General features: G+C 41.9%; 1 protein-coding gene and 1 long non-coding RNA gene across 3 annotated transcripts in view; one reads left to right on the top strand and one right to left on the bottom strand.

Moving 5' to 3' along the window:
- Window positions 1-17,922, bottom strand: part of CSMD3 (CUB and Sushi multiple domains 3) — a 1,180,750-nt gene that overhangs the window by 216,342 nt on the left and 946,486 nt on the right. For both annotated transcript variants that reach the window (XM_075920204.2, XM_075920205.2), the window contains 2 exons: window positions 15,386-15,482; window positions 9,413-9,517 (listed from right to left, as the gene is read on the bottom strand). In XM_075920204.2, the coding sequence (XP_075776319.2) occupies window positions 9,413-9,517; window positions 15,386-15,482 (202 nt within the window). The remainder of the gene's footprint in view (window positions 1-9,412; window positions 9,518-15,385; window positions 15,483-17,922) is intronic.
- Window positions 13,313-15,360, top strand: LOC112546050 (uncharacterized). The gene is made up of 2 exons (XR_003089684.3): window positions 13,313-13,474; window positions 15,230-15,360. It is a non-coding gene; the product is annotated as an uncharacterized LOC112546050 (long non-coding RNA).

The following is a 17,922-nucleotide window of genomic DNA, read 5'->3' as shown; positions in this document are numbered from 1 at the left end:
AAAAAAAAAAAAAAAAGTGAGATTTAATTGATTATAAGATTCATAATGTTTGTTAATTGGCTTGCTTTATGTCACTTTATTAAATGGCTTCCCTAAAGTAACTGATTAACATGCTTTCTTTGATTTCACAGGATTTAGCAAAGATTGCTTACTTAGCTCATTTATATACAGGCTGATTATTATTATTAACTGGACAGGCTACATGTGCCTTTAAATAATTTTGCCCCCATATGAACTGTTTTGGGTATCTAATGAGATATTATAATTGAATTAATAATCATTTTGACAACAATATTCTTTGGTTATAACTTACCAGATGAACAGCTGCGGTGCAGGTGGGGGGCAAGGACTTGAGTGGGGAATGCAGCTTTGAGTCATGTGAGGATGAGGCTTGGGGTGGAGTTTGGGATCAAGTAACTCCGAGGCCTGGAGGAAGCTGGTGTCTGAGGGTATGTCTACACTACCCTCCTAGTTCGAACTAGGAGGGTAATGTATGCATACCGCACTTGCTAATGAAGCCCGGGATTTGAATTTCCCAGGCTTCATTAGCATAAGCAGGGAGCCGCCATTTTTAAATCCCCGCTGCTTCGAACCCCGTGCAGCGCGGCTACACGGGGCTCAAACTAGGTAGTTCGGACTAGGGTGCCTATTCCGAACTACCGGTACACCTCGTTTGACTCTCTGACTATGGTTATCCAGCCAATTATGCACCCACCTTATCGTGGCCCTATCTAAGTTATATTTGCCTAGTTTATCAATAAGAATATCATGCGAGACCGTATCAAATGCTTTACTAAAGTCTAGGTATATGACATCCACCGCTTCTCCCTTATCCACAAGGCTCGTTATCCTATCAAAGAAAGCTATCAGATTAGTTTGGCATGACTTGTTCTTCACAAACCCATGCTGGCTATTCCCTATCACTTTATTACCTTCCAAGTGTTTGCATACGATTTCCTTAATTATCTGCTCCATTATCTTCCCTGGGACAGACGTTAAACTGACCGGTCTGTAGTTTCCGGGGTTGTTCTTATTCCCCTTTTTATAGATGGGCACAATATTTGCCCTTTTCCAGTCTTCTGGAATCTCCCCTGTCTTCCATGATTTTTCAAAGATCATAGCTAAAGGCTCAGATACCTCCTCTATCAGCTCCTTGAGTATCCTGGGATGCATTTCATCAGGACCTGGTGACTTGCTGACATCTAACTTTCCTAAGTGATTTTTAACTTGTTCTTTGTGTATCCTATCTTCTAAACTTACCCTCTCTCTGCTTGTATTCACTACGTTAGGCACACCTCCAGACTTCTCGGTGAAGACCGAAACAAAGAAGTCATTGAGCATCTCTGCCATTTCCAAGTTTCCTGTTACTGCTTCTCCCTCCTCACTAAGCAGTGGGTCTACCCTGTCCTTGGTCTTCCTCTTGCTTTTAATGTATTTATAAAAGGTCTTCTTGTTTCCCTTTATGCCTGTAGCTAGTTTGATCTCATTTTGTGCCTTTGCCTTTCTAATCTTGCCCCTGCATTCCCGTGTTGCTTGCCTATATTCATCCTTTGTTATTTGTCCTAGTTTCCATTTTTTATATGACTCCTTTTTTATTTTGAGATCATGCAAGATCTCCTTGTTAAGCCAAGCTGGTCTTTTGCCATATTTTCTATCTTTCCTACACAGAGGAATTGTTTGCTTTTGGGCCCTTAACAACGTCCCTTTGAAATACTTCCAACTCTCCTCAGTTGTTTTTCCCTTCAGTCTTGCTTCCTATGGGACCTTACCTACAAGTTCTCTGAGCTTATCAAAATCTGCCTTCCTGAAATCCATTACCTCAGTTGTGCTGGTCTCCCTTCTACCTTTCCTTAAGATCATGAACTCTATTATTTCATGATCACTGTCCCCTATACTGTCTTCCACTTTCAAGTTCTCAACTAGTTCCTCCCTATTTGTTAAAACCAAATCCAGAACAGCTTCTCCTCTGGTAGCTTTTTCAACCTTCTGAAACAGAAAGTTGTCTCCAATGCAGTCCAGAAACTTATTGGATAGCCTGTGCCCCGCTGTGTTAGTTTCCCAACATATGTCTGGATAGTTGAAGTCACCCATCACCACTATATCTAGCATTAGTTCTCAGTGAGTTATCATGATGATAATCGGCAGTGTAACTACTGTAGCACTGGTATTGACAGGAGTGGAGCAGCTGAAATGTGCTAAGCACAGATCCATCTGAAAACTGGTGGGTATGTACTCGGCCCAATTCAGTCATGCGTTTACTGCCACTATTAGCGGTACCGTGGCTACAGTGATATCTGTACTTCTGCTAACTCGATGAGGGATAGTGTATGTGCACACATGCAGGGGAATAACACCTTTAGCTTGCAAAGTAGACATAGACTAAAATTGCAGAGAGTGGGCTTTAGGTCCTAAGGAAATACAGAGGTAAAAGTACAGTAGTATAGTTTGGAATGTTGAAATATCCTATAGTAACCTGCATTGACCTGACTTCCTCTTATTAAAGCTGAATAAGCAAAAGGCCTGTAGACTCTTCTAGTGACAACATGAAGGCTATTGATGCTACTTGTGTATGGTCTTCAAATACTGTGTATTTTGACTATTCACTATTCAAGGTGCATGACTGGTTATCTAAATTATTGCTGCTCCTTAACTGGATATTTCAAACATTAATACATAAAAGAATGACAATTAAAGAAGCCAGTCCAGTGCAAGAATATTTTTAAGACTTTTGCATCTCCTGAATACTTGTGATTAAATAAATAGATAAACAAAAATTCACTTAACTTACTCATATGAATGATCAAAGGGAAAGAGTTGTGAAAACCACTGAAGCAAGTGTCTGATTCTTTTGTATCAGCCCCCCATAACATTTGTTATACTTACAGATAACTTTTTAAATTAGTAATCCTTTCTAAAAATGAAATATCACAAATGAAGTTGTGAAGATGGCAAAAAGTTTGATCTTGAATTGTGGATAAAGTACAGTTTAACTATATAAATCTTGAAGTAATTTTTTTAACTTTTTATTTTTATGGATGTTCTTGTTAGCTGATGATGTTAAAAAGATGACTAATACTAAATATATAATTGTGCAGGAGTTCAGCTCATGTTTATTGTTAATTTGAGATAAGCATTGCTTGGGCAGAAAATAGGTTTTAGGCAAATAATGTAGATGAGCACTTAATTAATCTCAAAATATTATTAATAGTCATCCATTACTTAACTAGTAGAAAGAATAAAGAAAACAATTTACATTAAGGTATTTAACCATTACAAAGCACTCTGTTGTGTTAACTTTGAGAGAATTAATGCAGCATGTTTACATACTTAGGATAGCTTAAACCAAAACTTAGATCATGCATTAAGCTTATTAAAATACCTAAGGATTCTACATATACAAGTAAACACACACATTAGAAAAGAGTACAGACAGTCCCCGGGTTACGTACAAGATAGGGACTGTAGGTTTGTTCTTAAGTTGAATCTGTATGTAAGTCGGAACTGGCGTCCAGATTCAGCCGCTGCTGAAACTGACCGCCAGTTCTGACTTACATACAGATTCAACTTAAGAACCCCAAGCTTCCCCAAGTCAGCTGCTGCTGAAACTGATCAGCAGCTGATTCCAGGAAGCCTGGGGCAGAGCAACTCTGCCTCGGGCTTCCTGTAATCAGCGCTGGTCAGTTTTAGCAGCGGCTGATTTGGGGACGCCTGGGGCAGAGCAGCTGGGGTGCTGCTGGGTTGCTCCAGTAGCACCGCTCCTCGGCGCTACTGGACCAACCCAGCAGCACCCCAGCTGCTCTGCCCCAGGCGTCCTGATTCAGCCACTGCTGAAACTGACCAGCAGCGGCTGAATCAGGACCTGGGGCAGAGCAGCTGGGGTGCTGCCGGGTTGGTCCAGTAGTGCCCAGAGTGGCAAAACAAAAGCCTGGTCTGCTGGGGGGGGGCACACTAGCTGTGCCCCCCCCCCCCCAGTAGACCAGGAACACAGGAGCAGAGCCGCAGCGGCAGCGGGGTGCCGCACCTCTGAGGCTTTGCTCTAGCAAAGTCTCAGAGGCGCGGGACCCCGCCGCTGCTGCGGCTTCAGTCCCAGTGCCTGTGGTCTGCTGTGGACCGTCCCCAGCAGACCACAGGCACCGGGACTGAAGCCGCAGCAGCGGCGGGTTCCCGCGCTTCTGAGGCTTTGCTCTGGCAAAGCCTCAGAAGCGCGGGAACCCACCCGGTGCCCCAGGTCTGCTGGAGACGGTCTCCAGCAGACCAGGGGCACCGGAGCAGCTTACGAACGGGGCTTTCTTGCCCCGGAGCTTGCAGGTAGCAATCCGTCACCTCGACCTCCGGGGCGAGAAAGCCCCGTTCGTAAGTGCGGATCCGACGTAAGTCGGATCCGCGTAAGTCGGGGACTGCCTGTAATGATGAGAAAAGATCCCAATTCCAATGTTGTGTATCTATGTTCTGTTCCCTGATGCAAAGCAGATGCATCATTATACGTGGTCTAAACTTTTTTTAAAAAGAAATGCCATTTTTCCTTGGCTATTTAAATGAAGAAACACAATGGATTCTCGGTGATTGTAACATTGTTAAACAAGAGAGGAAAGTGGGAAACAAAACTATTAATGAAGGTCATATTTGGATTGAAACAGAATAAGACCTTCCCCTTGAAAATTCCCTTCTGAAATTAAAAAAAAATGGCTATGAGGAACATTTCCCTATAGATTTGTCTGCTTTGTCTTATGTGATATGAGTCTGAATCATATATACTTCTAGGTAGGGCCAGTCCAAGATCAAATAATGCCCAAGGTGAGAAACTTCTCCCTCTCTCATTTGTTAAATCATTGAATACCTTAATTTTATTGCATTTGTATGCCAATTCATGACTTTGACACACAATATGCACGAAGGATTTATTCATCATATAAGACAATAAATTTGCAGGCTATGATTTATAAATCTGTATTTATTCATGCTATATATAACCAAATAAAATTATTTCCTCTGAGCCTATTGAAATTAAAGGAAATCTACCAAAGACTGTCAGAATTCCTACATGAGGATTGACTGACACAATCCAGTAATGTACTAATTATTGTTATAAATGAACAGAAAGAAGACGATGCTTTTATTACTACTTTTGACATAAACAACAAAATAAATGTTGAGATCATTCTCTTCTCTTCAGTTTAGTTCTTATATCATTCACCAAACACAATCTTCAAACATTGCAACAAGTATAAAACAAATTTGGAACATCCCTGCTCAAAACAGTTGCACCTTCTCGGCTATATCATTGTAAGAATAGAGAGATGTCCTAATCACCTGTGTCATGAGAGGAGCAGATAGTTGTTGGTGTGACCACCAGTTGGTGATGTCAATCATGTGTATCAGGATTGTGCCAAACAGAGAAAGCAATCCAAATTTCACAGACAGCAATACAACATCCAAATACTTCAATCATCAGTCCATCAAGAGAACTTCCAAATACTCCTCAGGGAAAAACTAACCATATGCACACCTGATAATGACAACACAAATGTCAAAGAAGACCAGGAAGCCCTAAAACAGATCATCCAAGAAGCTTGTGAGAAATCCATTGGCTTTGCTTCCTGCTGCCATCAGGACTGCTTTGTCAACAACAACATTGAAATTATATCCCTTTTGGACCAGATGAGAAAAGTTTTCTGCAAATGGCAAAACCAACTACTATTCAGTCAGAAGCAGAATTCTTCCCATCATCTCAAAGCTGAAGTTCAAAGGAGGATCCAAGAAATAAAAAAACAAATTGTGGGAGGAAAAGCAAATGAAATACAAATATTATCTGTCAAACATGATATGCAGAGCTTTTTCTGAGAGACATAAGACCAAGTTCATGTGGCCTAATATCTCTGAGATATGGTAGTTCCCTTCTTAAAAGATAACAAATTCATCAATGAGTGCTGGAAGGAACACAACCAAAAGGAAAACAATAAAGCACCAGGTCTTGCTGGCACACCAGGTGAAGTACTGAAATTGTGGGGAGAAACACTGACTAACAAACTTCATTTGCTGCTTCTCAAAATCTGGTACACCACAGAAGAACCTGCTGACGTATGCAATGCTAATATCATCATGTTCAAAAAGGGACACAGGCCTAATTGTGGCAACTATTGAAACAGAGCCCCCTCTTCATAGCTGGGAAGATTCTTGCTAAAATCTTACTAAATCACCTGCTACGTCTTGCAGAGAAAGTATTTCCAGAGTCCAAGTGTAGCTTCAGACCAACTTGAAGCACCATTACATGATATTTGCAACCAGGCAGGTCCAAGAAAAATGGCCATTATTGATCTGACCAAAGGCTTTGAGTCTGTCAACCATGAAGCTCTGTGGAAAGTCATGTCAAAATTTTGCTGCTCAAGCAAATTTATCAACATTGCTAGACTATGCCACTGCAGATGACTGCCTCTATCCTGTGCAGTAGCTTTACCTCTGACCCTTTTTCATTCAAACTGGTGTAAATTAAGGCTGCGTATTGGTACCCACCTTTCACACCATTTTCTTAGCAGTTGATAGATGGTTTTAAAACCGTCTACCATAGATCATATGCAACCAAATATCAGACTGAAAGCAACTTCCTCAAGCTTGCTCATCTCCATGCCAGAACTAAAGTAATATCAGCAACAATAACCTAATTCCAATATGCAGATGATTGTGCTGTAAATGCACACTCAAAGGAAGATCTACAAACAGGTCTTAATTATTTCTCTGAGGCTTACAAAACTCTAGGGCTAACTCTGAGTTTTAGTAAAACAAAAGTTCTCCACTAGAGAGTTCCCAGACAATCATGAGACCAAGCAAGGAAGATTTACACTGACAAAGAAAAACTGGAAAACAGAATATTTTCTCTGTCTTGGAAGCCTTCTCTCACAGGGCAGACATAGATATTGAGTTTCAGCACAGAATCTTCTGTGCCAGCCTTACTTTTGGCAGACCATCTTGCCAGGCATCCAATAATCACAACATCAGAGCTCACACTAGACCTTTAAGTTTACAAACAGTGCTAATTCCAACTCCGCTCTATAACTGACAGATTTGGGTGGCCAATTGGAAACACCTGAAAAACCTGGAATGCCAGCACCAGCACTTCCTTCAATGGATCCTGAACATTGTGGCTGTGTCAACACTGGCATGAATTTCCGGAACTGCTTAAAATGGAATACTATTCCGTTTTCAGTTTTTCTGGAAAAGGAGCATCTACATTGGCAGGCTGCTTTTCCGGAAAAGCCCTTTTTCCAGGAAAGCATCTGTGGCCAATGTAGACGCGCTTTTCCAGAAAAAAGCCCTGATCGCCATTTTCATGATTGGGGCTTTTTTCCGGAAAAGACTACTGGGCTGTCTACACTGGCCCTTATCTGGAACAGTGTTCCGGAATAAGGACTTATGCCCGAGCGGGAGCAGAATAGTTTTTCCGGAATAGCGGCTGATTTTGTACAGTAGAGCGTCGTTGCTTTTCCGGAAATTCAAGGGCCAGTGTAAACAGCTCGCAGCTTATTCCGGAAAAGCGGCTGATTTTCCGGAATAAGTGGCCCAGTATAGACACAGCCAAAGTGGGAGGATCAACATGCTAATGTCAATATCTTCACAGAGGCACACATCTTCAGTGTTGATGTCCTGTACTAGCTCAGGTGCAGCAGTCACTGTGTGTACATGCCAGATATACACTTAAGAAAACAATCTGCTGTATGCCCAACTCACCGAAGGAAAAAGGAAATGAAAAGGTCAATAGAATCTCTTTTAAGATACCGTGACAGGGAGTACTTTCCTTGCAGTGGAGTGGAAGGGGTTAAGGAAGCACTTGCAGCAGCAGAAGCCACGCCCCCTTGACTCTGCTGGGCATACTTCATTCTCTGCTTCAGTACAACAGGGGAAGCTTAACTCAGTCAGGGCTGACATCCAAGGAGGAAAGAAACACCTCGCTGGATCAAACTCAGGAGCAGCCAGGAATGTGGACCAAGGCAGCAGGTGATACAAATGCCCAGGTGAGTACCCAGGCAAGAGTAGACACTCTAAGGAGATTACAATCAAAACCCAGGAAGCCTAGAGACTCCAAAGGCACCCCAACTGCAGCTATAAGGAGTCACAGCAAGAAGCGGCCCAGGAAGGGATTAGCTAGTGCCTTGATAACAGTTGATGTGTTGTGGGTGAATAACCTGCCAAATTAGTGGTGAACCCATCTGCCACTATTGAGGTTGCAGAGGTTCTTAATTAGCAGAGGAAGCAGTACAGAATAGCAATATTAACAGCACTTAGTTTTACTCCAACACCATTTCATTTTTCTATAGACATTCCAGCTTCCCACAGTCACTGAAGACCCTAAGTCAGTGTTTCCCAATTTTATTTGGCCATAGAACCTTTTTAAACTTGAAAGAATTTTGTAGAAACCCTTATAACAGTCTTATATATGGTATATAACCGGCGATCACACCACCGACTGATTGCACGCACAGCACTGAGTAGTGACATCATCGTCTCCACTCTCTGGCATTACACATGGACACTTATCATGGAACAGAAATGAAAATGGTTTTCAATAAAATTCATACATTCTTAAATATTAATTATTATTTTTTAAAAGAATAAAATGTTATTGTAATGAAATTTTCCTGCAGAACCCTTATTTTCACTTCACGAAACCCTGGATTTCTGCGGGACACCATTTAAGAAACACTTCCCTAAGTTGAGAGATGTTCTCTACTATATAGATTTTTAGATGGAATATGTTACTTATGCTGCTGATCCTTCTCTTCTATGTGAAAATTTTATTTTAAATGAATGCTGTGTATTTGATTAGCACATTTAGCTCCTTCACTGATTGTTTGTGGAATCATACAACAGATTTGAGTACTTTGGCTAGATTATTTCAGAAACAAATGTTCTCTTTTCTGAACATAACGTAATGCTTTTTTCTTTGTAAAGCAAATAATGCATTAAAGTATTTCAAATTATTGGCAGTGTTTAAATTATTATTAATTAATCCATGAATGCAATACATGGTTATTCTAATTACTGTAATAACAAAATATATAAAAGTACTTAATCTTTGCCTTGGGTTATGGACTCAACATCTAGTGCAGCTGTTAAGTACAAAAAATGTATCCGTATTTACTCCTCACTATGGTGTAATCAGAAAAAAAAAAACCATTCACATGTGGAACAGGTTTAGGGGAGTACAAAATAAATTACACATGCCACTCTCAAAAAAAAAGATTGCACATCTACTCTTGCTTCCAGTAGAATCAAAGGTTGCCACTGGCTTCAAAGATTTCAGTGACTGGCTTATTTTGTGCCATAAGTTGAATTTTACCCCTTCACAATATAGAGGTTATGTCTGAAAAATAAAACCTGTCAACAAACTCTTTGAGTTAATCTAATGTATGGACATTACCTGTATATTCAAGGTGAAACCCAGCAGCTGAAACACTGATATCTGACTGAAAGTTTAGGTATAAGTTGTTAGATGTGCTGTTAAGAAGGGGAGGAATTGTAGTTCCTGAAAAGAGAAAGTAAAATATTATTCCATTAAGACAATGCTGAAAAGCTCAATTCCAGAGTTATTCATAAGTAGCTATATGATATACTTCCAGAAAAAAAAAGTTTAAAACAATAGAGATGTTCACTGCATTTACTGTAATCAGCTTCAGCTAGAGGACATCACTGTAGGTATTGTAGTATACCAGCTCCACTTAAAGATTTGGTAACATGCTCAATTTATCACAAGCTTGGCAGTGAGAGCTGTAGTTACTAAAGACAAATGGTGTAATTTGCAGGTTTCCCACTAACACATTTTTATTGGGAAAAGATCATTTATTAAGAATGAACTGAAAAGATGCTAATACCATAATCATTGTGATATGAGATCATCTGACAAAGTGGGTCTTTGCCCACGAAAGCTTATGCTCCAATAAATATGTTAGTCTACACGGAGCCACAGGACTTCTTGTTCTTTACGCGGATTCAGACTATCATGGCTACCCCTCTGATAACTATGATATGAACAGATACCATTAAATAGAACAAGAAATTCTTACACATCTTCATTTCTAGTCATATTAATACTTCTCAATACCAAAATATATATGGGTACTGAGGAGGATTTTAAAGGTCAGAGAAGTAGTCTGTGATGGGAGTCACTCTAAGGTTTTGTTAAGTGGTCAAGTGCCACACTTTTCTATGGAGGGGGTGTGGGGTCTGGGACAGAGGTTGGGTGCAGAAGGGAGCCCAGGGTAGGGTACTGGTGTGCAGGAGAGGGTATGGGGTACAAGGAAGTTTGGGTGAAGGAGCGGGTTGTGATCTGGGATGCAGGATTGAGTTGCAGAGTCCGGAAGGCGATATGGATTCAGGAGAGAATTCTGGCTTGGAGTAGGGTTATAAAAAGGAGTGAAGGCTCTGGGAAGAGTTGTGACCTGGGAATGGAGCGGAGGGAGAGGTCATAGAGAGGTATTAGGTGGTAACCTGGAGCAGGAAGGGATGGTAACCTGGGGCAGGGAGTTGGAGTGTGCAAGGGAGTGAGGTGCCAGAGACAGGCTGTCAGGGCTATTCCCCACTCTAGCACTCCGAGTGCAAAAGGTGAGGGCCTGCAAGAGCACTTCAAAATCTTTGCCTCTACAGACATTGGTTGCAACACCCCCTCCATTCCTCCCCGCTCCCCAAATCATAATACACAGTTTTTGGGGAATTGCTGCCACCATCAAGTACTTTTTTATCCCTAAAAACCAGGGGTGAACACTTGAAACCACCTCCAGGGGTACCCCAATCTCCCCTAAAAGAGCTTGACAAAGAAAAGAGAAAACAAACTGCAGTCTCTGGTAGCTGACCCCTTAGTCTGAGGCATGCAGATACACACAGACAGACAGACATTCCAGGACACAAGAATCAAACCATTACTGTAAAAAAGTGATTTTTATTACAAAACAAAATATAAACTTGATAAAGCATACTTGGTTGCTAGATGTTACAGAACCACTAAGGAAGGCAAATTAAAACACAGAGAAAAGTCTCTGGGCACAATACAAGGTAGTACATGGGGAGGGAAGGGTTTAGATTCACACACAGAAGTTCAAACCAAACCACAAAATAAAGAAAAAATACCTGGGATGTGACTGGATTTACTTTTCCCTTTACTTACTTCTAATTTTCTCTTTGTTGAGTCCACTCCCATGCCCCAAATTCCTTGGAGGCAAAGTAGTCCTGCCTGGGTTTAAATCATTCTGTGTCTCTCAACTCCTGGTTTTTCTCTCCCACACAAAGAAAGCAGGCAAGGAATCCATATCCAATTCAAATTTCAACACTCTATATCAATTGGTTTTCCTGGCACCCTGGCCAACACCTTTGCTAGCACCTGAGTTTAATCCCATAGGGTGCTGGTCAGGACTATTCCTGTCCATTACACAGGCTCTGGCTGGGAATCAGACAGTGGGATCTGAGAGATTGTGATGGGGCCCGGGCAGCCAATGGGAACCAGGCAATGGGAGCTGAATGATTGTGCTGGGGGCAGGGCACAGAGAAGCAGATGGAGCAGCTGCTCTGACTCCTGGGTTTGCTCCCTGCCTGAGGGTCCTAGCCTGGTAGCTGTGAGCTGGACTGAAAGGCTTGGCAGGCTGTATCTTGCCTGACCCTGGGCTAAGGCGTTGCTCCTCTTAACAATTTAAACATAATACAATACAAATAAAATTGATTGTTCCAACAATTGAACAGGAGAATCCCATTTGCCATACTGAATTGGGACCAAGGTCAAATCAGATCATCAAAAAATTGGTTAATCAGGAGAATGGGGAACTGTGAGGCTGCTCCACCATATAGTGGGCACAGAGTGTGCTGGCCCTGTGTGGGCTGAATGTTGGCTTAACATGTAAAGCTGAGCAATGGAAAGTTTGAAGTACCAGGCTCTACTACACCTTTTATCATCTGTAATGACTCCACATGATGGGACACCTGATACAATACACTGCTGCAAGTGATGCTCACTTGGATCCTCACAGATCCCCAACCTCCCTAGCCATGGGGCAGAGAGGGAGAAGATTGTTGCAGCCAACTGACAGAAAGAATCAAACTGCTCAGAGCCAACTAATGCATAGAAGCAGAACAATTCTCCAAAAAGGTGATTGGTTCCTCTGCTCATTTGTTGAGTCTTAAAGAGAACAACAAAGTCCTACATTTCCCAGTCACTCCCTGCCCCCTTCCCCTTGAAGCTCATCCAATTAGTTATGAGACTCTGAGGGACACAAAGCTATGGGAAAAGGGAAATGAAGAAGATAAATTCCAGTGTTCCCAGTGCCAATATGAGACAAAGGCCTAGGTGGGAAAATAATTCTCTCAGCTAACTTTGTGTTTCCCATGCCTTGAATTTGGCCAGCGTAAGGTGGATCAATCTTCATCAGCACAAATCCTTCGCAAGTTCTTACCTTCTACACATGGATGGCTATCTTCAGGCTCAATTAGTTCTGAGAAAAGAGAACACTCCGAAGAGGCTCCTCTTCATGCTCATGTCTGTTACGCTGATTCCTCTCTCAGTCCTCAAGGACTCTCCTCACTAAGGAGACTCCCGGGAGCAAAGCCACAGGGGTCTCTGAGATTGCCTCTGCCCTGCAGCCTGTTCTACCTGTTCATTGTCAGGGACTCTCTGACTACATCTAGACTGCATCCCTCTGTCCGCAGAGGGATGCAAATCAAGCACATCAAAATTGCTAATGAAGCAGGGATTTAAATATCCTGTGCTTCATTAGCATAAACATGGCTGCTGCTTTTTTTTGAAACAGAGTTTTTTTAGAAAAAAATGGCAGTCTGGACGTGGATCTGTCAACTATAAAGCCTTTTTTGACAGATCCTCTATTCCTCAAAAAATGAGGTTTACAGGATCTGTCGAAAAAGGCTTTATTTTTGACAGATCTGTGTCTAGATTGCTGGGTTTTTTTTTAAACTCTGTTTCGGAAAAAAGCGGCGGCCATGTTTATGCTAATGAAGTACAGGATATTTAAATCCCTGCTTCATTAGCAATTTCAATGTGCTTTATTTGCATCCCTCTTTAGACAGAGGGATTCTGTCTAGACTTAGCCAGAGAGTCCCTGACAATGGACAGATAGAACAGGCTGCAGGGCAGAGTCAATCTCAGAGACTCCTGTGGCTTTGCTCCAGGGAGTCTCCATTAGAAATTTTGTCGTGCCTAATCTACATCTCTCTGTCAACAGAGAGGTGTAGTCTAGACACACCCTCTGTGAGGTCACCTCCTCCCAACATCCTTTAACCAATAACCTGGGATACTGAAAAAGCCTTGTGATGTCAGTGCTACATCCACACCTGCCCCTGGCCAGCTCCTTTGCATGTATGAGCTGCTCCCCCTATGACACCCCCACTCACTCTTTGTTAGTTCTAGGATGAAACAAGCTGAACATGGAAATATCAGAGGCTGCTCAGTGCCACATGCAGTTTGCAGCAGTTTTCCAACTGTAAGGTGAGAACAGACTGTTAGATCATATAATCCAAGGGTGAGCAATAGTTTTTGCAGGGGGGGGCCACATCACAAATTTTCATACATGGGCACAGGCCAGCTCTGGGCCCCTGGAAGGTGCAGCAGCGTGGGGCCAGGGGCTACAGAGAGACACATAGTGGGTGTGAAAGAAGACAGTTTCTGAAAGGCAGATTTTGTGGCACAGAATATGTGTTTGCAGCAGTATGTATGTGATAGTGATTGTGTGTGGGTGGCACAGAGACAATGTGGAACAGACTGGGGGTATGTGACAGTAACTTAGGGTATGTCTACACTGCCACCTTAGTTCGAACTAGGGTGGCTAATGTAGCCATTCAAACTTGCAAATGAAGCCCGGGATTTGCATGTTCCCGGGTGCCGCCATTTTTAAATGCCCCGTAGTTCGAACTACCAGCCCGCGGCTACACTCTGCACAGGCTAGGTAGTTAGAATTAAAGCTCCTAATTCAAACTACCTTTACTTCTCCTGCAATGAGGAGTACTGCTGCCGCGGACAGGTAGTTCAAACTGCGGGGCATTTAAAAATGGCGGTGCCCAGGAACATGGAAATAAAGCCCGGGATATTTAAATCCCAGGCTTCATTTGCAAATTCGAATGACTACATTAACCATCCTATTTCGAATTAGGTTGGCAGTGTAGACATACCCATAGAGACTCTCCATGCTGGCTGCTGCTGAGAGAAACCACATTTTGTCTCTTTAAGGGAAATCTGTCCTGATCTGTTGTCTCCCTTCCTCCCTGCTCTGGTACTCCACTCAGTCACTTCCATCCACATTTCAAAATGGAGCAGCTCCATTGACCGTATCTCTCCCTCTCTGGAGAAATGGAGTACAGGGGCAGGGGAACACCCTGACTTCAGCACTCCCCTCATCTCCTCCACACTCACTTTGTATAGCTAGCAGGAAAATCCTGGGAGCAGCTCAGATGCAGGAATGGAACAAGGCGTGGGAAGGGGCTGCTGAACACATGCTGTCGGCTGCTAAGTATGCATGCCCTACTATCAGCTGGGTGGGCTGGAGAAAAATGTTATGTGGGCCAGATCTGACCTCTGGGCCTGATTTTGTCTACCACTACCTCTCAGAGTAATTCCTGGTGACATTTAACAAGTAAGGAAGGGGTAGAATGAAAGAAAGTCCAAAAAGTGTGTGGATTGGTTTAAAGAAGATGAAATCCCTACTTTAGGAGATAATGGAGGGTTTTTTTAAAAAGATAAATCTATCTTCTACGCACACTTTAATACCAAGAAACACAGGGTAAACAATTCTTTTGGTTCTGAACTTTTGTGCTCTTTCATTTTGTGCACTGTCATAGCTGAATGAGAGAATTGGCTGAAGGTTGGGGCTATTAATTGGCAGTCATTTACAGTGGCTATTAATTGGCAGTCATTTACATTAAACTGAAATGTATTTTATAATTTAATTTAATTTAATTGAGAAGGCAACAAGAGAATAGGATGGTTAACTTGTTACTAAAATTTCTCTAAGATCTGTGCCCTTACAAGCCCCACTGCAGGACTGGTTTTTAAATAAAGAGTGACTTAAAAAAAACCAGAATAGGTTAAATAAAATGTCTTTTTAGCCAAGAGATAAATGTTTCTATATGTATTAAATCATTGAGCCATTGCAACAGTGGTTGATGACATCCATAGAAATGTTTCATGTAGTTTGACGCCCTCTAAATGACATGTGTGATTTTTTTTTTCAATCTTTCAATCTTTCAGCATTATGTTTGAAGGCCCTCTTGGCTGGAACAAAGACTATAAACAAGTATGAACTGTCACCTTCAGAAGAAACAGAAAAAAGACCTAGAAAGAGCTTTGTGCTAATAATAAAGAGATGCATCTATAATGTACATACTATAAATTCTCCTCACTCACCTGAATAACTTCCAAGCCGTGGAGCATTGTTGTCACCACCATCATAAAAGTCCAAAGAGTCCCAATTGTGCTCTGTAGCAAAACTTACTACTTGCACCTACGAATAAAAATGGAAGGCACAGAATGTGATTTAATTTACAGGGGAAAATGTAAATTATAGTCTGTGGGTATATATCCCAGTAGCAATACTGTAATTATAAGTTGTTGTTTTCAGTCATGCAAAAGCTTTGTAAAGCTATTCTCTTCATTGGGAATAGAAAGCCCCAGGTCATGAAGTTAAAAACAAAACAAAACAAAAGAGTTTCCTATGTGAATTTTCAAATTTCTGATTCTGCTTTAGAAGTTCTGGGACCATTAATTAGGACAACACTCTGACTTTGAAATGAACTTGTGTGCTGAGGACAGGATATGGCTGAATGGATAATTGAAGACCACTCAGGGGAAGATGGAACAAAAGGCCAGATTTATAAAGGTATTCTGGCACATAAAGATGTAGATAGGTACCTATTGGGATTTTCAAATGCCCCCCACATGGCCTGAAAAGTGTTGGCCAATAGGAGACAGAAAACCCCTGGCATCTTTTAAGGAGTACACTTCTAAAGTTCGTTGGTGAGAAAACCTTTTTATAACAGATTTGCCAAAACCTTGCAACAAACTTTCACCAAGAGACAGGCAGGATCCCGCTTATCTGCCAGACTGCTGAGGAACCCAGGCTTCCAAGGTAAGCCAGATCTTGGGCGGCCTTGCCACACAGATTACCCTGGTGCTGGTGATTCCAGTACTTCCAGGCACCCTGGCACCAGAATGAAAGCTCTGAGAACCCCAACTCAAGACAGAGCCTTCATAGTTTCTATGAACCTTGCTAAACAGGCAGGACCCTGACAGTCCTAGAAACCCTAACCCCTCCAAGTTTGAGCATGAGTTCTCAGGGCTTCAAGACTCCCACTGTGCCTCTTGATGTCCTAGGCTTCCCCAACACTGGGAGAATGTGTTCCTGCCTTCCTCAATCACAAATAAAAATGTTTTCAAAATACCAGCATTTCCCACTAAAAAGATTCTTTCATTGAGCTTTACACAAAACTCCTCTGTGGGCATTCAGCCCGCTCATGAACTTTGTGGGACACAAGAGGTAGTAAAAAGTATTGGCTCTAGCTCACTTAATGAGAGGGTTTATAAAACAACCCCTCAAAGCCTGGATGGAAAGAAAAAAAAAACTTCAAGAGTGGTTAGTGAAGCCTACCATCGTTACACAAGAAGATCATGCCTCCACTGACTCTCATAGAGCCATAGGAAGGATACTAAGCCAGATGAAGCACTCCTCTGATCTGATGTGGTAATTCTTATGTTCTTCTATCAAGAACAAACAGATTTTTATTCTAGCAAAGTAATTGGAGGTCCAATAATTAGCTAGCAAACTAGTGATTCTATTCTTATTCATACAACACTTTATTCTTTTCTTACAATCTTAAAAAGAGAATTGTCCCCTTAATTATTTATTTTCTTTTAAACTCTCTCTTGTACTTTATTAAACATGTTGCTTTAGATCTAATTTGAGCTCTTTGTTCTTGAATTATAGAACAGAATAAGTAGGCCCATATTTGGTGTTTTCTATACTGTTAAATTAATTTGGGGGTTTTCATACTTTATGGTTTATGACCTCTTTCTGACAACAAAAATTACTACATGATCCCAGGAGGGAGACCAAAGTCCGAGCCCTGCTACCTTGACCAAGAGGGTTGGGAGTAGAAAAAGTCATCATCTGACCTCTACTGCCTTGAATGGGGTACCTGTAACCTGAGCCCCACCACTCAGGGCTAAAATCAAAGCCTGAGCCCGATCAAATTTAATGCCAGCCCCGGCAACTACATTAAAATGGGATCATGACTCACTTTGGGGCCCACACACAACTTGAGAATTGCTGATTAATTTATATATGTAACTTTATCTTCTCTTCTCTTTCACCTTCTTCTCATTAAATAGTCAAGGAGAATATTTTTAAGGTACTTAAGTGATTTAGGAACCTAAATAGAATTTTCCAAAAGGGACTTACCGGTAGCTTTGTGCATGCCTAAAACACTTTTGGAAATAAGACTTAAATGTGTTCTGAAAATGTTACTTCTAGTCTTAATTCTCACCATGTATAGACCTAAACTGTATTTCCGGTTATATGTAATACTCTGATTCAGTGTTTTACTGTTTACAGGTTGGACCTCCCTGGTCCAGCACCCTGGAGACCTGACTGGTCCCAGATAATGGATTTTGCCAGAGTAGGGGAGACCATTTATGGCTCTCCTGCTGTCGGCCTCAGCAGGCTTCCCAGTTCCACCGGCAGCCCAGCTATATATAAGCCAAAGCTGCCCTACTGCTGGAGGGAGGAGGCCCAGGAGTCTGGAAGCCCAGTACTTAGATTGGAGGGATCAGCTAGGCTCGTGGTGCCACACACACACACACACACACAGCCTAGCAGAGCTGCACTTTGGAATTTTCAGCTCCTGACTCTTCTTCCCTCCAGCAGTGTGGCAGCTTTCCAGCTCCCC

This window comes from Pelodiscus sinensis, chromosome 2, assembly GCF_052426305.1.
Source record: "Pelodiscus sinensis isolate ZL-2025 chromosome 2, ASM5242630v1, whole genome shotgun sequence".
Lineage (NCBI taxonomy): Eukaryota > Metazoa > Chordata > Testudines > Trionychidae > Pelodiscus > Pelodiscus sinensis.
Note: the sequence above shows the minus strand (reverse complement) of the source record. Positions and strands in the feature narration are given on the sequence as shown.